This window comes from Musca autumnalis, unplaced genomic scaffold, assembly GCF_047663935.1.
Source record: "Musca autumnalis isolate F117 unplaced genomic scaffold, ASM4766393v1 scaffold_3, whole genome shotgun sequence".
Taxonomy (NCBI): domain Eukaryota; kingdom Metazoa; phylum Arthropoda; class Insecta; order Diptera; family Muscidae; genus Musca; species Musca autumnalis.
Genome location: NW_027411866.1, coordinates 161,473,801 through 161,497,653, shown reverse-complemented (window position 1 = coordinate 161,497,653; position 23,853 = coordinate 161,473,801). Strand labels below are relative to the sequence as shown.

Sequence of the window (23,853 nt, the reverse complement as noted above, 5' to 3'; positions counted from 1 at the left end):
TTGCTTTCCTGCTTCATTTTTGACATAATAAAAATAAAAGAATAAGGAAGTCCGAGGAAATTTCGAACTGGGTTGCCCTTTTCTTTTTTATTCTTTTATCAGAAGTAAGCAAGGTAAGCAGGCAAGGCAGCTTATGTACGCCAGCCTTAAAAGTTTGGAAATTTCTTTGACCTTCAGTACTATGCTAAGTAAATATTTGTTTATAACTTCAGTTCGGATTGTCCGATTATTACCAGAATTTTACAGAAGTTAAGTTAAAGGACGTTAAATATAAAAATGTAAAGAACTTGAAAACATGCTAAGTCGACTTAGCATACTATTGTTTGGAGGCGTCGATATAAGCTTTATAAAAAGTTCGCGCAACTTATTTCGAAACGCATTTTGTAATGGTTCGGTTTAGCATTAGTCCCAATTTACATTAGGCGAGTTTACTTGCGGCAATTGTCAGTTTGATGGAGAGAGAGGTGAGGTATATGGTAACCCTTTGCCCCTCAACACCCTCTCTCATGGTTTAATAAGAAAGGTTAGCCAAAGCTTTATGTCAATTTAAATTTTTTCATTCGAGTATGCCTAAAACTTCAAAACAATATAAACAAACTGTGTATGTATGTGTGGTGTTTGAATAATATGCCAAACAATTTTAAAAACAATCGAATTCAATGATTTTTAAAATTGTTTTTAAACCATTTGTATGGAAGAAATTGGTGAGATTTGCATTGAAACAATCGGTTTATCATATTTACAACTCGATTATGTGGAGAAAACTTAACTCTTCATTCATTTTTCGCGTTTTTTATAAAATGCTCAAAAAAATGCATTGTAAACAAACCCACTTGTTGCTTTTATTTTGAAGTTTTAGGAATTCAAGAAAAACAAGGGTTCTATAGATTTTTTTCATTTAAATCTACCTCTTTACTTATACCATGCCCTCTCTCACCCACAAACTGACAATTGCCGCAAGTAAACTCGCCTAATGTAAATTGGGACTTACTTTTAAAAACAAAATTTAATTTTCTTTTTTGTTCAAAATTATTTTTCGCCAACTGCCCATCCATGGTAATTTTATGTCATTTTAGTACTTTGTACTAAATTTTGACATTTAGCTATGTAGTTAGGGTATTCTAGGTTAAATCAACACTAAAAAAACTCTGGCAACATTGCTTACAAATGTTGTCAGTCGCCGCCAATTGTCACGACGGACAGGCTCGTTTATATTATAATAATTATTTTTTTGTTTATGTAGTGACAATTTATTTAAAAATAAAATTTTAGCTAAAAAGACAACAAAGTCATTAGAAAAAAAAAATAAAATGAGTGAGTCTGAATCTGCCCAAGACTTCCATGGTACACGTTTAGAAGATGACAGCAGCAGTAGCGAAGATGACACAGATATGCATGAATCTGTGGCACATCGGCAGCCGGAGGAAGGTCCTGCTGTTAGCAATCCTGCTCCTACAGCCAACAGTGAATATGATGAAGATGCCTGGATAGAAGATGGTGAATCAGAAAATCCACCAGTTGATGGTAATATGCGTGTCGTCGCATCACACTATAATGAGCTAAAGGAATCGGGCAGAAAAGAGAGAGTTAAATCTCGCATATTTCACATGCGAAACTTTAATAACTGGATAAAATCTCAACTTATATCCGAATATTTAAAACGCATCAAAGAAACACAACGTATGGGTGATCCTATGCGTGTTTTGGATATGTGCTGCGGCAAGGGTGGAGATTTGCTCAAATGGGAGAAGGCCATGATAACACATCTTATATGCACCGACATTGCCGAGGTTTCTGTGGAACAGTGTAAAAGACGATACGATGACATTTTACGTAGAGCAGAAAAGTCAAAATTTGCCCACAAATTTACTGCAGAGTTCTTTGCATGCGACTCTACTCTGGTACGTTTGCGGGAACGATTTAAGGATCCATCGCTCAAATTGAATTTGGTTTCATGCCAATTTGCATTTCACTACTCGTTTGAGTCGTTGACACAAGCCGACTGTATGGTTCGAAATGCAGCTGAATGTTTGCAACCTGGAGGATTTTTTATAGCAACAATACCGGATGCCTTCGAAATAATGAAACGCTTACGGGCTTCGGAAAATGGTCGTAGTTTTGGAAATGAAGTATATAATATTGAATTTTGTTCAGATACAAATCCGCCACCATTTTTTGGAGCCAAATATCAATTTCATTTAGAAGGTGTTGTAGATTGTCCAGAATTTTTAGTACATTTCCCAACGTTAGAGAAGCTGTGTCGCAAATATGGATTGAAATTGGAAAGAAAAACAACTTTTGCCGATTATTATAGGGAAAATTTGGAAAAGGGTAAGTTCTACTTTAGTTATGGCATGGAGTAATTTGGTCATATTTGTTTGTTTTTTTTTTTTCAGGTCGTAATCTATTGCAGCGTATGAATGGTTTGGAGACTGTCTATCCAAATCGTGTTGGTAATGATGAACAGTATGAACATATCAAACGTAACGTTAAAGGCAATGCAGCTAGACCATATGGTTCTCTGTCGAAATGCGAATGGGAAGCGACAAGTGAGTAGAAATGAAATTTCATGGATGCATCTGACGAGCTGGTCTTAACCAACCATGGGGAATGTTATTAATGTAACTTAATTACAGGGTGCCACCGTGGTGCAATGGTATGCACACCCGACTTGCACACATAAGGTCGTGGGTTCGATTCCCCGGCCAGGCAACATCAAAACACTTTTCGATGGTGGCAAAATGCCCCTCAATAATGTTGGCGACATTTCCTGAGTATTTCAGCCATGTAAAACATCTCTACAAAAGTGGTGTCTTAGACACGCCGTTCGGACTCGGCGATAAACTGTAGAAACTGTAGGTCCCATATCATTGCGCTAATATGAATCGGGGTGCACTCATTGATATGAGAGAAGTCTCCCTTGTCACATATGGGATGTTTGTGGAACAATTATTATTATTATTATTACATTTAATTTGAATTTCTTTGGTTGGTCGAGATTATAAATTCGAAAGTCCCATTAAGTTAAATCTGTCATTATTATGTCGGTTAATTTAATAAATAGCCGAGCTGTTTTAGGCCTGATATGTTCGACATGCCGTTCGTTTGTAAATATTTGACATTATATACAAATTCTTCTTATAAATAAGATATGAAATTTAAATGCATAGTCCTATGTGGTCGGCTCCAAAAAGTTTATATTTGTCGGGGTCGAGAACTCAGTATGTAAAAGAACTCTGCGATTGCCATAGGAAGATAGAACACAATTATTCAGTGCCTAAGCTTTAGACTCTATCGCTTTACTATAATATACATTGCAGAGTCTTTGGATCACTTCAATTCCACAACCTGAGGGTTGAGTTTCTCACTGATTTATTCTTTCCAACCTTTTGCATTCTTGAAAAAGATTTGTGTTGGTTGTTGTTGTAGCAGCATATAATGCTGGGTTGGCAGCCGTTGGCCGAAACACTTTTGGGTTCGGGTCAATCCGGTACGTAAGAACCGGCTGACGTGGGATTGATTTGGGCATGTCATATGGCATTACCTGAAATGTTTCCCTTCCACACTTCTTTTCTGCTAAGTCGTCTTCTCCCTAACCTACTATCTTGTCGTCAACGTCGAAGTCAGCTTTAAGTCTATCAAAGTCCGTGAACATTGCCAATATTAAACTTTAATCCACTTCTTCGGGCAGTGCGTTTTAAGGACATGTTTCGGGTCTTTTCGAATTTTTTTGCCTTAGGTTATTCTCGGGAAAGTCCGTCCATACTTCCTGAGTTAATGGGCCAAAGCTCTAAAACTGTGCCGGCACCAACTAATTACTTTCGAATTGAGTATTCGATTTGGTCTAAATTTTTTACATCGTAAAATTTATTCCAGACATATATATGAACTAACCAAAATCTTCATAACCGACAACACCTCCGGGTACCTCCCTCGCAAACATTCAAAATTAAGGGAGGTACTCCTTGTGGTCCTGTTTACAGCACATAACGTGTTTCGTTGGCAAGTCCATGCTTCCATACATAATGGTCCAAAAGCTCTAAAAATTCTACGGTGAACTAGATAAATGACTAGTGGTCAGGACATCGAAAGCAGTGACTGACATTGCTCCAGCTTTTGCACATCGAAATATTTCTCACAAACGTACAAACAAATATTATAATTTTATTCAATGTCGACCTAGTGCAATTTACTTGTTTTTTATTTAATTTATATCACCCAAAAAGATAAATCCTCATATTAATGACTTTACTTTCCTTTTTTCAATTTCAGCCCTCTATCTCGTTTGCGCTTTTCGCAAGTGTAAAAATACTTGGGATGCTCAAGGAAAACCTGTGTTCGAATTCGATTGACCATTTTCTGGTTAAAATCCAAACAAAAATCGATCATTCTAAGCCTTACATCGAAACAACCAATAACAACATAACATTTTTGTTACTCTTGCGGCAAATAAATATGAAATCAAAAATGTAAATTTATGTGTTTTTCTTTTTTGTTTTTATTAATATTTAGTGTATTCATTAAAGCAAAAGTCAGAACTACTTAATATAAAAATGTCGATTTTATTTCTAAATCAAATTCTAGTATTTGTTTTCTTCTTTAATTTAAAATTAACAAAAAAAAGTTAGTACTTATTTTTTAAAAAATGAAAGTTTACTACAACAATATCAAATTGTGTCATTAAGTAATTTCAAACCGATTTTCTTTTTGTAAAATGGATTAATGGGACTGGGCATTGCATTTGGTTTCAAAAGACCTTTACCCGGCTTCTTTTTAGCATCATAGGGTATATTGGGTGAAGATTTTATTTGTTGTATATATTCGGCAGGATTTTGTGAGGTGTTGTGCTTAAGAGCGATTTTTACGCGTTTTGTACCGCCAGGGGTGCTGGGAGTATTTGCCGTTGATAATGATATTTTCTTCGAATTTATTGGTGTAGATTGTTGACTGAGACTGAGGCGATTTTTTGCCAAAGGATTTAAAACCAAATCAGCATTGGCTTTTTTCAACTGTAGTTTGCGTGATGGCAGAAAATATTCAATTTCACCTTCGCCCAGTGGTTCATCCCATTCATTTAGTGGTGTTGATGTTAATGATTTGGATAATTTTTTGCTTTTGGGAGTATTCTGTTCATCGGGATCGGAAATTTTCAGTATTTTTGGTTCTTTAGGTTTACCTTTTGGGGTTTCGGATAAATCATCTGAAATTTTTAAAACTTTTGCTTGTAGTTTAAGAGAATTGTTCAAAGTGGCATTGGATGTTGTTGGTACACTTTTGTTTTTCTCCTCCTGTTGGGAAACATTTGCCGTTTTTGCTTTCTTATTTGTTTTGTTAACTTCTCCATTCATTTCAGCCGACTCTTCTGCAACATTTTCTTTAGCTTTTTTAAACTTTTTGTTTGCCTTTATTTCATTGTTGGCCGCTGATGTGTTTTCCTTGCCATTTTCACTCCCTTCGTGTGCATCTTCGTTGTTTTTCTTGGCCTTTTTTATCGACTTCTTTTCACCATTCGTTGTTACTCCATTTAAGGATTTTTCTAAAAGTTTTTGTTTCTTTTTGGGTTCTTCTTCCACATTATTTTCTGTTTCATGATTTTGTGGCAACAACTTTTGCTTTTTAGGCTTTTTCACATTTTCTTGACTTGCCTCTTCGTTTTCCTTTTCGGTATTATCTTCTTGTTTCTTTGCCTTCTTGGGCCTTATTTCGGATTCATCCAGTTCTTCCTCCAGCCATCCCGACATAAACGCCTTGTGGGACTTTTTCCTCCTTTCCTTCAAATAATCCTTTGGCAAAGCTTTTTCCAATTTCTGCTCATAATTACTTTCATCGATTTCGTCATAGTTCAACGATTTTAGAAGTTTCCTGCGCTTACGTTTTGACATTTGTTTTAGTTTTCTATCAACTCCATATAATTCATTTTCCAAATTTTCTAATTTCTTGATTTTATCCTTAATTAGTGGCACCTCAGATTTCTCCTCAAACCTTGGCATTGTCTTAATACCTAGCGGGAATTCACCATTCTGATATGTTTTGAATGTTTCGATAAGTTTCCTTAGTACCTTACGGCGTTTTGTAGCGCATTCTACTTTCAATAGAAAATCTTCCAAATCCTTAACAATTGGTGCAGCATCTAAGGGCAATACTGGCATAAATACATCCACATTACCAGCACGTGGATCCAAGTGTTTGTTTTGATTACTATTTTCTTCACCTTCAGCTTGATTCTCGTCCTCTTCCTCCATTTCTTCCTCAATATCGGATTCTTCACATTTCTCCAAATCATCAATGTGTTTTGTGGGGAAACCCATTTCCTTCCATGCATTGTACTTTTCGGAATATTCTCTGCCCAGATCACTCTGGTAGAGCAAATGATAAAACACTCGTGTACGACAATGGGAAATCAATTGAAAATCTTTCTGGGTAGTGGTAAAAGCCACAAATGGCTTTACAAAAAGTGCCACCTGTTCTGCCGAAATGTTTCCTTCTGAAACCTTAGCCAATTCTTCAAAGAAAATATCCAAATAGTGCATGGTCAATCCTTTGGCTGTTACATTTTCGAAAAGCACAGTTTCGGTGGCATGCTTGTTGAAGACCTCCACTGCTTCCTTGCCCCAATTGCTTGCTTTCAATATTTTGAACATATAACGCAGCATTCGTCTGGTTAACATCATGAACTTATCAATACGCCATTGATCTATGCCAAACCAATGAATACACATTGTATTGAGAAATGCACCGAAAAAGTTGACACTCATTTCCAGATTTCCTTCGAAGCATTCCAAAAGTTTGCCATATTGTTCGGCCAAGTCTTCCTGCACCAACGGCTTGTCCGAGTACCACATATTATAGTAAAGACCTTTCCATATTCTCATGAAGTCTTCCTGTTGGAAGGGAAACGATGATTGGGCGCGCAATTGCAACCATCTGCGTAACTTTTTCATTTGCTTGTTCCTTTTATTGATATCATTGCATGCCAGTGATTTTACAATTTTCACTTCTTGGGCAATAATTTTTATTTCTTTTTGTGCTTCATCGTCGACCACCTCCTCCTGCTGTTCGGCATTTTCTCCGGCGCCACCACCTTCATTATCCGAATGCATTTGCTCATCGTCGTCTTCTTGGGAGGCATTAAATAACTCACGTTTAGGTTTTTTAACCTGGCTCATTACTACCATTATTTGTTTAACTTGGCCAAGTTGATATTATATTTTTATTTATATTGAATAAAACAATGATTTATTTAGACACGGCTTTCAACACGTGTTCTTATACAAAAAATCAATACAATAAAAATCTTTTTCAAATTGGTATTTACCGTGAAGTGTTGCCACTCTGGTACTTTCTAGTGTCAAATGCTGATTATTGAAATCGTAAAAATCGTAAAGGCGAAAAAGGCAATCAGCATTTGAGTAAACATTTGCGTCATATCTGGTAAAAGAATAAAGGAAAACTCGAAAGAATAATTTGCACGTTGTTTTCTATCCTTTACCAGAAATGAGGTAAAAAAACGTTGATTATATTTTAAGCTTGAGTGACGTAGGGGATGAAACATGGCAAAGCGCAGGAATTATCTAGGTCCTTCTTTCATCTCAAGTGGACACTGACCTCCCCGTGGTGTCACCTGGGGAGCTACTTTTAACACCCGTTAGAGGTAGTGAGCCGCGCGTTCACCCATAAAGGTTAAAATACATTGAACTTTGTTGCTTGCTTCACTCTCAATTTCATGTAGAAGAATAAAGGCCAAGTACTACCTAATTCAAATGCTGCCTAGTTAATTTGAATTAGGTAGTACTTTGCCTTTAGTCTTTTACATGAAACTGAGCGTGATAAAGCGGCGTATTTCATTGTGTTTTTACATTGATTGCCCTGCTTTCCTGCTTCATTTCTGACATAATAAAAATAAAAGAATAAAGGAGGCCGAGCCAATTTCGAACTGGGTTGCCCTTTCTTTTTTATTCTTTTATCAGAAGCAAGCAAACTGATTTTTCCATAAAACCCTCAAAAAGTCGAAAATGGGATCATTATGGGGTCCCATTTAATGTAAGCCAGATTGTAGCTCACACTTGAGCCTTTCCAAAATGGTGCTATATGTTGTAACACCTTCTCTGGATTCAGAGATATGGACCTTAGAATCTCGACAACCCGGTTTCTCTAAGTGGCTATTTATAGAACAAAATATAATTTAAAATAACATTTTGTTCCCGTTCTCGAGATTTGCACCTGTCCATAGGAGAAAGTCTTTAATCCCCGGCCGAAGACCGGCTATGTAAAGAAACATAATTTAAAAGAAAAATTTGTTCCCGTTCCCTAGATTTGCACCTGCCCATAGGAGAAAATCTTAAATCCCCGGCCAATGGCCGGCTATTTAGAGAAAAATTATAATTTAAAAGAAAATTTTGGTCAATTTAGAAATTTAAAATTTCCCATAGACACCTATAATGTAAAGAAATGAGCCCTACAGAACCGAGTTGTCAAGATTCTAAGGGCTATATCTCTGGATCCAGAGCACCATTTTGGAAAGGTCAAAGTGCGAGCTATAATCTGACATACATTAAGCTGGCGCCCATAATGGACCCATTTTCGACTTTTTGAGGTTGTTATGGAAAAATCCGGGTCAGGCTTAAGGCCCATTATTACATCCTTTCTGTAGTTAAATGTTGGTCGTTATCAGACAGATAACCCGGTATTTATTCTTACATGTTTGCTTTAAGGCCTGCGTACATAAGCTGCTTTGCCTGATTGCCTTGCTTACCTGCTTCATTTCTGACGTAATAAAAATAATAGAATAAAGACAAAATTTCGAACTGGGTTGCCATCAGTTGGAAATTGGGTCGGCCTTCTTTGTTCTTTTATTTTTTTATTGAAGCAGCAAAGCAAGGCAATCAGGCAAAGCAGCTTATGTACGCAGGCCTTAAGTCTCTCTGAGCGAGTCTTTCCTTTGCTAAACCACGACAGATGAGAATAAAGAGAACATATTTTGTTGTTGCAGTCACGTTAACGTATATGGGTGATCTTGGCTGGTAAAAGGTATAACTACTTAATTGGTCTGTTCCAGAACTGCAAGAATCTACTAATTTTTACTATTTTCTTCGATAACATAAAGAGAAATTTCTTATCGTAGTAAAAATTAGTAGATACTTGCAGGTTCTGGAACAGAGCAAATGTTATACGTTACATTTACCCAAGGCAAATTTATATAAGGTATATATGTACATGAATTACAACAACTAACAAATTTACAAAAACAACATTTGCTCTGTTCCAGAACCTGCAAGAAGCTACTATTTTTTACTACGATAACATTTTTTCCTTTATGTTATCGGAAAAAATAGTAGAAATTAGTAGATTCTTGCAGTTCTGGAACAGACCAATTGTTATTATTTAAAATTAATTGTCAAAGAAAATATTGAATAATAGGGTCGTTCCAAAAATTTTCTCAGGGAAAACATAAATACATTTTGAAAATCCTCTAAAATATAATAAATTTGAATCAAAATGTAAATATAAAGCATTCAGAACTGTCGTAGGGCATTTTTATTACACGTTTAGGATGAAAAGCAGTACTTTATGGTAGCAAGTTCTGAAATTTCAAATTTCATGAGTATTAAACTAAATTTACAAAAAAAGTATGAATGCAGCTGATTGTCACTTCTACCTTATTAAACATGCCTTGCATTTACCTATATCAAAGTTTTGTAGAAAGTGTATATGAGAATTATTTACAACCAAACCATAACGCATAGACAAATAAAACAAAACAATCAGTTTTTAATCGCCTATCTGTACAAAATATGATCAGAAGGTACATAATTATAATCACTTTCAAACACCTGCGTGACCCTTTTTTGATTAAGCATTTTTCAATCTTCCGATGATCAAAATTAGACAATAAATAACAAAAAATAGTCACATTTTAAACGCCTCAATGATTTATTTATGATTGCTACACATTTGTTGTTGTATTTTAAATTGAACTCTTTTTAATCATTACAGGGAGTCCCTTTCGAGCCCCTTTATGAACATACAAGCAACTTTTTGATCACCAAAAGGACTCTAAAAAGACTCCGCAATGTGATTTTTGAAAAAATAATCTTCCAAATGCTAGCTGGGTTTGTTACACACATATCATTTCATTGTGTGTGTGCCCTGCAAACATTTTCGATCGCTTAAGAATAATTCGCGATTCTCCTGGGCGATTAATTTGTCGCAGGCGATATCGCCTAAAAATCCTCCGCGTATCACCAACCTAAAGTAAGTGTTTATGGAATGTGAATCGCGATCAAGATTCGCTGACGAATCATATGGAAGATCTTAAGAAGAAGAAAATATAAAGAAAAAATTAAAGGAAATTTATTTTTCTTTCTTTTTTGTGTTTTTTTTTCATTTGTTGTCTTTGATTTCTACCCCATTTGTTTTCTTTTCTGATTTGTTATAATTTTTATTATTCCTTATGTTGTGTGGTTGTATACTGGTTCCATGATACAATAAGAAGGTAGCATTTTCAGCCCAGCTGATGGTAACATAATGTGTCAATTGCATTGAATTTATGTCAAATTTTGACATCTTATGTTACCAAAAACGGCAGTTGCTGCTACCTTCTTATTGTATCATGACTGGTTCTCATTTACTTTCTTCATTTCACTTGGCAAAACCCGGTCATGAGTCATGTTTGTCAATACTCATAAAATTTTACGTGCCATTTATATCAAAGTTATGTAGAATGTGTATTTGGGAATTATATGCAACCAAATCAAAAATTTTCGTAACAATCGCGTGATCGGGGTTCGGAAGAATAATATATTATTCGCCATCGCTGGAAAGAAGAGCAGAAGAATCATCTGATGATCGTCCAACAATCTTCCAAATGTTTGCAGGGTGTGTACATAATCGAAGAATAACAAAAATCAGCTGTTTACTCAAATTTAACTAGCCACGTTTGTTTATTTATGCGCTGCTTTTATAAATTAATGAATTCATCAATTAAACTATTAAAATTACTAAACCAACAGTTTAAATCTAAACGCTTTATAAATATCGGAATTTCAATGGCCTGTAGTCGATATGAATATGTTAAGGAATATGAAAGAGATGATAGCATATTACCAAATGTGTGGATTGTAATTCGTGTTGATGGAAAAGGTTTTCATAAATTCTCCAAAATACATGATTTTGAAAAACCAAATGATGAAAATGGTAAGTTTTACAAGTCGGTTTACAAAGTGTCCATTAATACATTAATGCTTTTAGCCTTAAATCTCATGAACAATGCGGCGCAAACTGTTATGGAAGAGTTTCGTGATATCATCATATCCTATGGTCAAAGCGATGAATATTCGTTTGTTTTTCGCAAGGAAACAAATGTTTTTAATAGAAGATCCTCTAAACTACTGTCATATGTTACAAGTTTGTTTACATCATCATATGTCATGAACTGGTCCAATTGGATGGGTGACAAGAAGTTACAATACCCACCATGTTTTGATGGACGTGTTGTTTTATATCCATCAGATCAAAATCTTAAAGATTATTTGAGCTGGCGTCAAGCTGATGTTCACATTAATAATTTGTACAATACAGCATTTTGGAATCTAGTATTAAAGTCGGGCTTAACAAATCAACAGGCGGAGGCAGAATTAAGAGGGACATTTTCTGCAGATAAAAATGAGTTGTTATTCTCACGATTTGGTATAAATTATAATAACTTACCAGCTATGTTTCGTAAGGGTACTATATTGTTAAGAAAGAAAGTTCCAGTTAATGAAGATAAGCTGAAAAGGCAGTTAATAGTACCCATACACGACGATTTAATACGTGAGAAGTTTTGGAAAACTCACAGTGAACTATTGGGAAAATATACCCCGGGAGAGTATGACAATGAAGATAAAAGTGAAAATAAAACATGTCCGGAGATACTTGCAAGACAAATAGAAAAAATAAAATTAGATATTAAGGAAAGTTAGTATAATTTATCCATGTAGTATGTCTGTAAACATACAAAATAAAATCGATGTGATGTTTTACTATATAATGAATATGTTTAATTGTTTGTTTTTGTTTTTCTATAACTTTCAAGACTAATCCACGATTTATAGTCCTTAGAAAAATTTTCCATCAACCAGTCTGTAATTCTACAGTTTCTGTTATCTATAAAATATTACCGTATTAGTTTGCGTAATTGTTTAAAACATTATGTAGTTACTTTTCCGCATTTTTCTTGTTTATGGATAAGAAGGCATCCAAAGGAATAACCACTAGGCTTATCCAAATGTATAATACACACTTTCTATTAATGTTTTAATGAATGTCCTATCTATAATTATTAGACAGCGGAATTTTATGCAACCCCTATTTTTGTTCCGATTCATGTCAAATTTTGGCACTGGGCATATGTTTGGCTTCTGATTAAATTGCAATCGAAACATATGACATATGTATGTAAAATTATGCAAAATGCATAAAAATTTACATATGCAAAATTTATGCACTTAACATATTTTCGTATGCAACAAAAAGTAGGTACAAAAATTTTTGTGTGTACAATTTTTTAAAATTCTCTGCAGACAAGTCAATAATATAGAGAAATATATAAACACAGCCACAACCTTCAGAAAGTTTGTTACCCCCAAGGAAGACTTAATACCAAATTTCAACAATTTCGGAGGGATATTGATTCCACAGCCTTCAAAATACCAGAAATCCGGAGGTACCGTTCTATTGGGGCTATACCGAGAAATTTCAGGTGGAAAGTTTTATACCCCCAAGGAAGACTTAATACGAAATTTCACCTATTTCGGTGAGATATTGAAACCACTACCTTCAAAATAACGAAAATCGGGATGTACCGTTCTATGGGGACTATATGAAGACGTGGACCCATGCGGACAAATTTCGCTGGAAAGAAGAGCAGAAGAATCATCTGATGATCGTCCAACAATCTTCCAAATGTTTGCAGGGTGTGTACATAATCGAAGAATAACAAAAATCAGCTGTTTACTCAAATTTAACTAGCCACGTTTGTTTATTTTTGCGCTGCTTTTATAAATTAATGAATTCATCAATTAAACTATTAAAATTACTAAACCAACAGTTTAAATCTAAACGCTTTATAAATATCGGAATTTCAATGGCCTGTAGTCGATATGAATATGTTAAGGAATTTTGTTTTTCAAAATAGTCAGGCTTAATCCCATAGTCGTTGTTTTAATATTTTATTAAAACAACTTTAATTTATTAGTGGGAAAAAATTGGCGATGTTTACCAAGGGGTAAGGCAGGGAATACTATAGTTTCAGATCTCGCCACAGATCTTCATCAGTTCCCTTATTTCTTGTTTTTCAACAAGAAACTTTTTATACCCAAGTGTCAATTGCTAGCTCAAATAGATACGTGCGCAAAGAAAAACTCTGATCGAGAATTTCTTTGGCACTACCTAAACTCTAGCAACTTCACTTGCAAACAAATCCAAATTTTTCCCACTGCTATGCGTTCGTCGATTCTCGACGAAAAAGCACATAACTAATTTGTTGGTATTGCATACTACAGCAATAAACAACATTTTGACGGTGCCCGGTCTCACAATTAGGAGGGTTGGCGTTTTTTGTTTGGGATGACGACTTCTATTTTGTTTTTCAAAATAGTCAGGCTTAATCCCATAGTCGTTGTTTTAATATTTTATTAAAACAACTTTAATTTATTAGTGGGAAAAAATTGGCGATGTTTACCAAGGGGTAAGGCAGGGAATACTATAGTTTCAGATCTCGCCACAGATCTTCATCAGTTCCCTTATTTCTTGTTTTTCAACAAGAAACTTTTTATACCCAAGTGTCAATTGCTAGCTCAAATAGATACGTGCGCAAAGAAAAACTCTGATCGAGAATTTCTTTGGCACTACCTAAACTCTAGCAACTTCACTTGCAAACAAATCCAAATTTTTCCCACTGCTATGCGTTCGTCGATTCTCGACGAAAAAGCACATAACTAATTTGTTGGTATTGCATACTACAGCAATAAACAACATTTTGACGGTGCCCGGTCTCACAATTAGGAGGGTTGGCGTTTTTTGTTTGGGATGACGACTTCTATTTTGTTTTTCAAAATAGTCAGGCTTAATCCCATAGTCGTTGTTTTAATATTTTATTAAAACAACTTTAATTTATTAGTGGGAAAAAATTGGCGATGTTTACCAAGGGGTAAGGCAGGGAATACTATAGTTTCAGATCTCGCCACAGATCTTCATCAGTTCCCTTATTTCTTGTTTTTCAACAAGAAACTTTTTATACCCAAGTGTCAATTGCTAGCTCAAATAGATACGTGCGCAAAGAAAAACTCTGATCGAGAATTTCTTTGGCACTACCTAAACTCTAGCAACTTCACTTGCAAACAAATCCAAATTTTTCCCACTGCTATGCGTTCGTCGATTCTCGACGAAAAAGCACATAACTAATTTGTTGGTATTGCATACTACAGCAATAAACAACATTTTGACGGTGCCCGGTCTCACAATTAGGAGGGTTGGCGTTTTTTGTTTGGGATGACGACTTCTATTTTGTTTTTCAAAATAGTCAGCCTTGGTAAACATCGCCAATTTTTTCCCACTAATAAATTAAAGTTGTTTTAATAAAATATTAAAACAACGACTATGGGATTAAGCCTGACTATTTTGAAAAACAAAATAGAAGTCGTCATCCCAAACAAAAAACGCCAACCCTCCTATGTTAAGGAATATGAAAGAGATGATAGCATATTACCAAATGTGTGGATTGTAATTCGTGTTGATGGAAAAGGTTTTCATAAATTCTCTAAAATACATGATTTTAAAAAACCAAATGATGAAAATGGTAAGTTTTACAAATCGGTTTACAAATTGCCCATTAATATAATTTACTATTTGCTTTGCTTTTAGCCTTAAATCTCATGAACAATGCGGCGCAAACTGTTATGGAAGAGTTTCGTGATATCATCATATCCTATGGCCAAAGCGATGAATATTCGTTTGTTTTTCGCAAGGAAACAAATGTTTTTAATAGAAGATCCTCCAAACTACTGTCATATGTTACAAGTTTGTTTACATCATCATATGTCATGAACTGGTCCAATTGGATGGGTGACAAGAAGTTACAATACCCACCATGTTTTGATGGACGTGTTGTTTTATATCCATCAGATCAAAATCTTAAAGATTATTTGAGCTGGCGTCAAGCTGATGTTCACATTAATAATTTGTACAATACAGCATTTTGGAATCTAGTATTAAAGTCGGGCTTAACAAATCAACAGGCGGAGGCAGAATTAAGAGGGACATTTTCTGCAGATAAAAATGAGTTGTTATTCTCACGATTTGGTATAAATTATAATAACTTACCAGCTATGTTTCGTAAGGGGACTATATTGTTAAGAAAGAAAGTTCCAGTTAATGAAGATAAGCTGAAAAGGCAGTTAATAGTACCCATACACGACGATTTAATACGTGAGAAGTTTTGGAAAACTCACAGTGAACTTTTGGGAAAGTATACCCCGGGAGAGTATGACAATGAAGATAAAAGTGAAAATAAAACATGTCCGGAGATACTTGCAAGACAAATAGAAAAAATAAAATTAGATTTTAAGGAAAGTTAGTATAATTTATCCATGTAGTATGTCTGTAAACATACAAAATAAAATCGATGTGATGTTTTACTATATAATGAATATGTTTAATTGTTTGTTTTTGTTTTTCTATAACTTTCAAGACTAATCCACGATTTATAGTCCTTAGAAAAATTTTCCATCAACCAGTCTGTAATTCTACAGTTTCTGTTATCTATAAAATATTACCGTATTAGTTTGCGTAATTGTTTAAAACATTATGTAGTTACTTTTCCGCATTTTTCTTGTTTATGGATAAGAAGGCATCCAAAGGAATAACCACTAGGCTTATCCAAATGTATAATACACACTTTCTATTAATGTTTTAATGAATGTCCTATCTATAATTATTAGACAGCGGAATTTTATGCAACCCCTATTTTTGTTCCGATTCATGTCAAATTTTGGCACTGGGCATATGTTTGGCTTCTGATTAAATTGCAATCGAAACATATGACATATGTATGTAAAATTATGCAAAATGCATAAAAATTTACATATGCAAAATTTATGCACTTAACATATTTTCGTATGCAACAAAAAGTAGGTACAAAAATTTTTGTGTGTACAATTTTTTAAAATTCTCTGCAGACAAGTCAATAATATAGAGAAATATATAAACACAGCCACAACCTTCAGAAAGTTTGTTACCCCCAAGGAAGACTTAATACCAAATTTCAACAATTTCGGAGGGATATTGATTCCACAGCCTTCAAAATACCAGAAATCCGGAGGTACCGTTCTATTGGGGCTATACCGAGAAATTTCAGGTGGAAAGTTTTATACCCCCAAGGAAGACTTAATACGAAATTTCACCTATTTCGGTGAGATATTGAAACCACTACCTTCAAAATAACGAAAATCGGGATGTACCGTTCTATGGGGACTATATGAAGACGTGGACCCATGCGGACAAATTTCAGGTGTAAAGTTCCATACCCCTAACGAATACTTAATACCACATTTCAGCCATTTCGGTGGGATTTTTAGACCACAAATCCTTGTATATATTTTTGCATATGCTCATTTTATGCAAATATGTAAAAATATGCACGATATGCAAAATATACAAACATTTCTGGGCCTAATTCGTTTTATTTTGTGATAAAACGAGTTTCTGTCTAATCAGATTTTCTCTACGACCATCCTAACCATATAAATTTGCATAGGATTCCGCTGTCTAGTAATTATGTACCCTGCCTTGTTTAAAAAATATCCTTTATATCAACGTTCTATTTCTTGTAAATCCCTGAGTTTTATAATTCAAAGCTAATTTTCAAATCTTCAAGTTCAACAAATCTTTTAAAATACAATCTAATATGTTTTGCATGTATGTATATTATTTTATATTTACAAATTAATGCAGACTTTATTGAATTACATTTTTCACAACTTAGAAAAAATTGGTTTCTACACAATAGCTCTCTTAATTCAAAACGCACATTTTTTCGTAAATTTATCTAAAAATTAGCGTAAATCTACTTAATTCTTAGTACTAATAGTCGTTCTTAACAATAGTCATACACTTTCTAATAATCATCATCGTCCTCATCATCATCCTCGTGCATTTGTCGACTTTGTTGTACAGAAGATGCTTGCATACTCATCCATTGCTGTTGTTCCTCTTGAGCTTGTTCCTCTCGTGCCCTTGCAAATAGTTCCTGTTGTTGTCTAAGTAACTCCTCCTCTGGTATGCCCAAATTTTCAAGTCGGGTGCTTTGACGACGCCGTTTTGCTGCAACCTCTTTACAATCGTTTAGAACTGCTTCGGCTTCTTGTTTATAATCCTTAAATCCCAAACGATCCAAAGCTTCTAGTACATGCTCAGCATTAATTGTTTTCTTATTTCTAACATTACAAACTTCGTTTGCTTCGGAGCTAATGAGGTGTATGAATTCGGAACAGCAATTCAGGAGCAGTTCTCGACTTTCATTGGCTACACGTACAGACGGCACCAATTCCTTTATTATTTTGTTGATGCTGGCACGCGGTAATGTTAATTCATCATCTTCAGATGGCGGCGGACACAATTCATCCTGTGGATTACTCATATTAAAAGGAGAAAATAATAATGTTTAACTTTGTTATAGAATATTTTTCTATTTCCAAACAAAAACAAAGTATCAACTTTAGTTTGGTGGCGCAAGTAATAGACTTGTTATCATTTTCATGTGAATAAATCACGCTAGTTTACATTAGCCCCCTGCCACATGGCGAAATAAATTGCATGAAATTGTGCGCTCTTATGCTAGGTTTACATTTAGGAAATCCACTCGATTTCAGCTGTCCGTTCCATTCCTTAAACGTCAAATGAAATCCATTGGATTTCAGATGAGTATTTATTTGACGTTTACGCAAAGGAATTGACAATTGAAATCCACTCGATTTCGTAAATGTAAGTCCCGCTCTACAATAGCATTAATTTCAATAACAATTTCATGAAATTATGCGTTTCTATATCGAGTAAAAATTGTAAAATTGCTGTAGTGGAGAATTCGATCTAAGAACGCTTAATTTCATGAAATTCAAGATAATGTGGACCGGGACTAAATGTACTATTAAGGTGTGAACAAACTGAAAAATTCATGCTTATCCAAACCTCAATTTCTGCAAAAGAATAAGGAAATCCAAGATCGCATTTGTACTAGGTACTTGGTGTTCAGTTCCATGAAATTGAGCATGGTAGAACAAATATAAGGTAAAGTTAATACTACAACAAATACAACTCGAACAACAACCACAAAGGAATTTGTTTTTGTTTGTAACGTTACTGCCAGTTGTATTTGTAAACAAAACAAGGAAATGTCTATAAATTATTGGAATTTAAAACACTAATAATAGGTTTGTCCTTTTACGTACTGAACTTTACTGAACATTGTTTCTTCAGTAATGTTTAGCAACATTTCAATTATACAATTGTCAAAACTTTACTGAAGAAAAAATGTTCAGTAAAGTTCAGTACGTAAAAAGACAAACCAAATTTTTCACATTTGGTTCAATATTTTGGAAAACATGAATGAATATTCGTTACATTTTCAATTTTTATGTTTCCACATAATTCCACTAAATGCATAAATTCTCGCAGAAAGTAGAATTCTTGCAGAAAAGTTTGGGGTCGCTGGAAATTCATAGAAAAAGGAGAAGCTGTTTCAATGTTTTGTTTTAGAAATCAAAGAAGCACATGTTTATTATGGCTTTATTTTTTTTAATTTTAACAAAATACCTCACATATTAACAAACGATGTATCGCCTCTACAAGCGGGGATTTACTGCGCGGCTTATCGTTCGAACTTGGAGGAGGTTACATATCATTGATATGAAGAAGTCTTTCTGGGAAATGGTTTTTTCAGAATGATATATTTTTTTCTCAAAAAATATATGTCCCTAATGTACATGGAAATAGAAATAAATGTATAAAATGTCATATGAAATTTGACACTAACGTTACAACCCAGTTCAGTCAGCTGGGTATTGCTGCTACCTTTTCTTATTCTACCATGGAAATTGAGCGTGAAGCAAGTTTTTCTACTAGAGTTGTTAAATCTAGTGAACTAGTTCAGTACCATAGTTCGTTTGCGTATGAGTTATTTCATACAAACAAAAAGATAAAATCACTCAAGGCCTGCGTACATAAGCTGCCTTGCCTGCTTACCTTGCTTACTTCTGATAAAAGAATAAAAAAGAAAAGGGCAACCCAGTTCGAAATTTCCTCGGCCTTCTTTATTCTTTTATTTTTATTATGTCAAAAATGAAGCAGGAAAGCAAGGCAATCAGGCAGAGCAGCTTATGTACGCAGGCCTTCATTAGCAATTTGTTCATAAAAATGACCTGGGGCTGGATTCTTATTCTATGAAAATTTTAAATGAAAAATATTTTCTTTATAATTTTTTTCATTTGACATTTATTTCCTTTATAAACTTTTTCATTTCACATTTTCATAGAATCAGAATTGAGCCCCAGTGTCCATTGAACTATTTGTCTGTTCCAGTAGTGCAAGAATCTACTAATTTTTACTATTTTTTCGATAACATAAAGGAAAAAATGTTATCGTAGTAAAAAATAGTAGCTTCCTGCAGGTTCTGGAACAAAGCATATATTGTGAACTAGGTCGTTCAATTGAACTAGATGTTAACAACTCTATTTTCTACCTTTACTAGGCGTTTACACCAGACAGTTTGTCTTCAAATACAACTCTGATTTACTAACACATACATATATTTGTCGTTTGTCTCACAGACAGCCGTGTTAACTAATTTTTGACATTTTTGCAAAATTAAGTGAGATAGCAATTGAAATGTGTTGAAAACAAAAGAAAAGGAACAACAACAAAATGTGTGAACGGAAAACAAAAATAAATCGACGATTTTCATTCATAATTTTACAACTGTTTTTGCAGTTGTCTGGACGCCTACGTCACACAGGCATGTTTTGGGTTTTTGACAATCAATACATGAACTCAACTGTCCTGTCATTTGTAAACGCAGCGTTAAGGCTTGCGTACATAACATGGTACAATAATACAGGTAGCATTATCATGCCAGCTGATGGTAACATAATGTGTCAATTGCATTGAATTGATGTCAAATTTTGACATCTTATGTTACCAACAATTGCCGATGCGGCTACCTGTGTATTTGTACCATGGTACATAAGCTGCCTTGCCTGCTTATGCCAAGTTTACACTTGCGCTCTAAAATCCACTGGATTTCACGAAATCCTGAAATACATCCCGGTGTTTACACTTATTTTTTTGTTGATTTCAAACATATCACAATGATCAAGGTAGATGCCTATGCGTAGCTGATCGAACATGAATTTTCAAAACAAGTTGTTGCAAATTGAATTAGTCATCAAAAATATACGACAATATAGAACTTTACAACTTTATTTCGAAAATTATCGTAAAATTATCTATATATCGTATTAATTGTGTATAGTAAGTAATAACAAATGAAAAAATAAAAAATGATTTTATCGTTGAGACATCATAATAATAAATTTTGATAGATAAAAGTTGTGTTCAGAACTTGCAGCAGTTTTCCCGATTAGTGCTAAAAATGCTTTCCCGTACTCCGAAGTTTAGCAAGACTTGCACTTCTCTTTAAACAAAAACAGCGCCGAATAACACCCTATTCTCCTGTTTTTTGCCGTACAATTTTGGCATAGTAGAAACTAGCAACATGTTCATTATCATCTAAATACGATAGCTGATACGTTGATTTGCTGCAGTTTTTGCAATTTCCGTAATTTTTTCGTTCCATTATTTTTTAAGAAATTTGTATGGGGAATCAATTTTTGACAATTCGCTCTTTTTTCTAACATTACCATTAAAAAAAGTACAATAACACACTGAAAAATAGCATTGTGACAAAGTAATTTAATATTTTTTTTCACATTGTTTACAAATTTTGATACTAAAATTTTTTGTTGCATCAATTGACCATCTACCTTGTTTATTGTGATACGTGAAAAGTGTTGCAACTTTTGGTACTTTTTCAGGCAATAACAGGGTTGTATATCATGTGTACTGCGATTTCGATGTTGATTTCGCTGAAATCACGAAATGAGATGATTTCATTTTTGTATGCGAAATCATGATAATTTTTGCTTGATTCCGCGCGAAATCACGAAACGCCTTCGAAATCACGAAAAGACGCCGAATGTAAACCAAACATTACCTTGCTTACTTCTGATAAAAGAATAAAAAAGAAAAGGGCAACCCAGTTCGAAATTTCCTCGGCCTTCTTTATTCTTTTATTTTCATTATGTCAAAAATGAAGCAGGAAAGCAAGGCAATTAAGGCCTGCGTACATAAGCTGCTCTGCCTGATTGCCTTGCTTTGCTGCTTCAATAAAAAAATAAAAGAACAAAGAAGGCCGACCCAATTTCCAACTGATGGCAACCCAGTTCGAAATTTCGTCTTTATTCTATTATTTTTATTACGTCAGAAATGAAGGAGGAAAGCAAGGCAATCAGGCAGAGCGGCTTATGTACGCAGGCCTTCAAGGGGTGAGTACATAAGCTGCCTGGCCTGATTACCTTGCTTGCTTCTGATAAAAGAATAAAAAAGAAAAGGGCAACCAAGTTCTAAATTTGCTCGGCCTTCTTTATTCTTTTATTTTTATTATGTCAGAAATGAAGCAGGAAAGCAAGGCAACCAGGCAAAGCAGCTTATGTACCCAGGCCTTCAGGCAGAGCAGCCTATGTACGCAGGCCTTTAGGTTGCGAACTTTTTTGCGGTAATTCACGAGACGGAAATGGAGTGGAGACCATTTAGAAAGCTGAACTAGTGATGGTAAGGCAACATAAAAACCTTTGGGATGATGAAGCAAAATCAGACGCATTGGAGAACGGATAAAGTAAACTCAAATATGATTGAATTTAATGGAAACTTTTTTTAATTTGTGTTTATATAAGCTTCGTTCCCGTACTTTTTAATGGTAAAACTCGTAAAAGAGAGAACTGCAAAAAATTTGTTCTTATACACAAGTTTTCTGAAATAGTTCGGGAACGGAAAAATGGAAAATACGTCAAAAAAAACTGGAACAAATGTCAAAGTCGGCGTATCAGCCAATCAGACGCCGGCAACCATGTTACTATTTTTTTACTCGCCCAAATTTGTCGTGTAAAAAGTTTTTAAAGAGAGCGTCATTCAGCGCCATTTTTGTTTAAAGAGAAGTGAACATTTTACAACTTTTTTGTGTACGGGAACGCTTTTTCGAGTAAAATGTGTAAAAGTCATAAAAATTGTAAAAACTTTTTAGTTCTGGAACACAGCTATAATAAAGTTCTTTGTATTATTGTTTTACACAAATAATAAATGCATTTTATTTATTCTGGGATATTTGGCAATGACTTGCATTTTTATTGCATTTTTAGACTGACTAAAACGCGTGTCCCAAAACAGTTACCCTGCGTTTACACATGACAGGACAGTTGAGTACATGTATTGATTGTCAAAAACCCAAAACTTGCCTGTGTGACGTAGGCGTCCAGACAACTGCAAAAACAGTTGTAAAATTATGAATGAAAATCGTCGATTTCTTTTTGTTTTCCGTTCACATATTTTGTTTTTGTTCATATTTTAAACATATTTATATTTTAAACATAGAAAATTCACAACATGGTTTAATAAGAAAGGTTAGCCAAAGCTTTATGTCAATTTAATTTTTTTCATTCGAGTATGCCTAAAACTTCAAAACAATATAAACAAACTGTGTATGTGTGTGTGGTGTTTGAATAATATGCCAAACAATTTTAAAAACAATCGAATTCAATGATTTTTAAAATTGTTTTTAGACCATTTGTATGGATGAAATTGGTGAGATTTGCATTGAAACAATCCGTTTATCATATTCACAACTCGATTATGTGGAGAAAACATAACTCTTCATTCATTTTTCGCGTTTTTTATAAAATGCTCAAAATTGGTGTTGTAAACAAACCCACTTGTTGCTTAATTTTGAAGTTTTAGGAATTCAGGAAAAACAAGGGTTCTATAGATTTTTTTCATTTAAATCTACCTCTTTACTTATACCATGATTCACAATCAATTTTTAACAATGCTTGAAAAACTATTACATGCACAAACTTTTCTTAAGTCTGCCTGAAAAGTATTTTGTTAGTCGATGGTCAGACTAGCACGATTTCAACATGGCGACGTCAAGTTTATAGGCGAGGGGTATGAAGTAGTGAAACCCATGTACATGGTTTTCTGTGTTTGTTGTGTTGCCTCTTCTTTTTCTTCGTTGCAAGATTTTTTCTTCAATTTTCTTTCATTTTTATTTTCTCAAGCAAACGTTAACAACAAAACAAACATAAATATATTTAATAAAAACATTTAATTAATGAAATAGTGAAATTTTAACTATTAATATTAATTTAATTATTAATGTTAATTATTTTATGTTGTTTTTTGGTTTATTTATGTCTTTTTTGTTTTTATTGGTATGAGAAACACAACAAACGCGAATGGTGAAATAAAGAGGACACGCAAAGATCTTAAATTTCACGTTAACGTGTGTGGACATTAACGAAATTTGAAAAGAAACTTTGACGAAATTGGTTTCATGAAACCTTGCTAGTCTGACCATCGACTTAATTGACATTTGTTGATAAATTAGTTTTTGTAGAAACTTTTTTGTGATCTTTTAGTGTTTATGTAATAAAATACAATGCATGCGTTGTGTTAACAAATAAATATCCGTGTAAAAACCAAAAAATTACGAAT

General features: G+C 34.2%; 6 protein-coding genes across 6 annotated transcripts in view; 3 read left to right on the top strand and 3 right to left on the bottom strand.

Annotated features, from left to right (window-relative positions):
• Nucleotides 1-23,853, bottom strand: part of LOC141398353 (uncharacterized) — a 285,059-nt gene that overhangs the window by 89,250 nt on the left and 171,956 nt on the right. The window lies entirely within an intron of this gene.
• On the top strand, nucleotides 1,134-4,474 carry Rnmt (RNA guanine-7 methyltransferase). Its single transcript, XM_073975149.1, has 3 exons — nucleotides 1,134-2,331; nucleotides 2,397-2,549; nucleotides 4,273-4,474. The coding sequence occupies exons 1-3, from the start codon at nucleotides 1,311-1,313 to the stop codon at nucleotides 4,350-4,352; spliced, it is 1,254 nt and encodes a 417-aa protein (XP_073831250.1). The 5' UTR covers nucleotides 1,134-1,310; the 3' UTR covers nucleotides 4,353-4,474.
• Nucleotides 4,475-7,328, bottom strand: Nnp-1 (Ribosomal RNA processing protein 1 homolog Nnp-1). Its single transcript, XM_073975148.1, has one exon. The coding sequence runs from the start codon at nucleotides 7,173-7,175 to the stop codon at nucleotides 4,668-4,670; it is 2,508 nt and encodes an 835-aa protein (XP_073831249.1). The 5' UTR covers nucleotides 7,176-7,328; the 3' UTR covers nucleotides 4,475-4,667.
• LOC141396576 (probable tRNA(His) guanylyltransferase) lies at nucleotides 10,917-12,025 on the top strand. Its single transcript, XM_073972144.1, has 2 exons — nucleotides 10,917-11,193; nucleotides 11,248-12,025. Exons 1-2 carry the CDS (start codon nucleotides 10,947-10,949, stop codon nucleotides 11,958-11,960), a joined length of 960 nt encoding a protein of 319 aa, XP_073828245.1. The 5' UTR covers nucleotides 10,917-10,946; the 3' UTR covers nucleotides 11,961-12,025.
• Nucleotides 14,638-15,614, top strand: LOC141396736 (probable tRNA(His) guanylyltransferase). Its single transcript, XM_073972371.1, has 2 exons — nucleotides 14,638-14,836; nucleotides 14,902-15,614. Exons 1-2 carry the CDS (start codon nucleotides 14,638-14,640, stop codon nucleotides 15,612-15,614), a joined length of 912 nt encoding a protein of 303 aa, XP_073828472.1.
• On the bottom strand, nucleotides 16,946-17,771 carry NC2beta (negative cofactor 2beta). The gene has a single exon (XM_073972143.1). The coding sequence runs from the start codon at nucleotides 17,672-17,674 to the stop codon at nucleotides 17,153-17,155; it is 522 nt and encodes a 173-aa protein (XP_073828244.1). The 5' UTR covers nucleotides 17,675-17,771; the 3' UTR covers nucleotides 16,946-17,152.

What these genes read in the sequence shown, in the direction of transcription:
- NC2beta (XM_073972143.1), bottom strand. Translation starts at nt 17,674, where the DNA reads ATGAGTAATCCACAGGATGAATTGTGTCCGCCGCCATCTGAAGATGAT.
- Rnmt (XM_073975149.1), top strand. Translation starts at nt 1,311, where the DNA reads ATGAGTGAGTCTGAATCTGCCCAAGACTTCCATGGTACACGTTTAGAA. An exon ending in TAGGGAAAATTTGGAAAAGG is followed by an intron (nt 2,332 to 2,396) that starts GTAAGTTCTACT and finishes TTTTTTTTTCAG; the next exon opens with GTCGTAATCTATTGCAGCGT. An exon ending in ATGCGAATGGGAAGCGACAA is followed by an intron (nt 2,550 to 4,272) that starts GTGAGTAGAAAT and finishes TTTCAATTTCAG; the next exon opens with CCCTCTATCTCGTTTGCGCT.
- Nnp-1 (XM_073975148.1), bottom strand. Translation starts at nt 7,175, where the DNA reads ATGGTAGTAATGAGCCAGGTTAAAAAACCTAAACGTGAGTTATTTAAT.
- LOC141396576 (XM_073972144.1), top strand. Translation starts at nt 10,947, where the DNA reads ATGCGCTGCTTTTATAAATTAATGAATTCATCAATTAAACTATTAAAA. An exon ending in AAAACCAAATGATGAAAATG is followed by an intron (nt 11,194 to 11,247) that starts GTAAGTTTTACA and finishes TAATGCTTTTAG; the next exon opens with CCTTAAATCTCATGAACAAT.
- LOC141396736 (XM_073972371.1), top strand. Translation starts at nt 14,638, where the DNA reads ATGGGATTAAGCCTGACTATTTTGAAAAACAAAATAGAAGTCGTCATC. An exon ending in AAAACCAAATGATGAAAATG is followed by an intron (nt 14,837 to 14,901) that starts GTAAGTTTTACA and finishes CTTTGCTTTTAG; the next exon opens with CCTTAAATCTCATGAACAAT.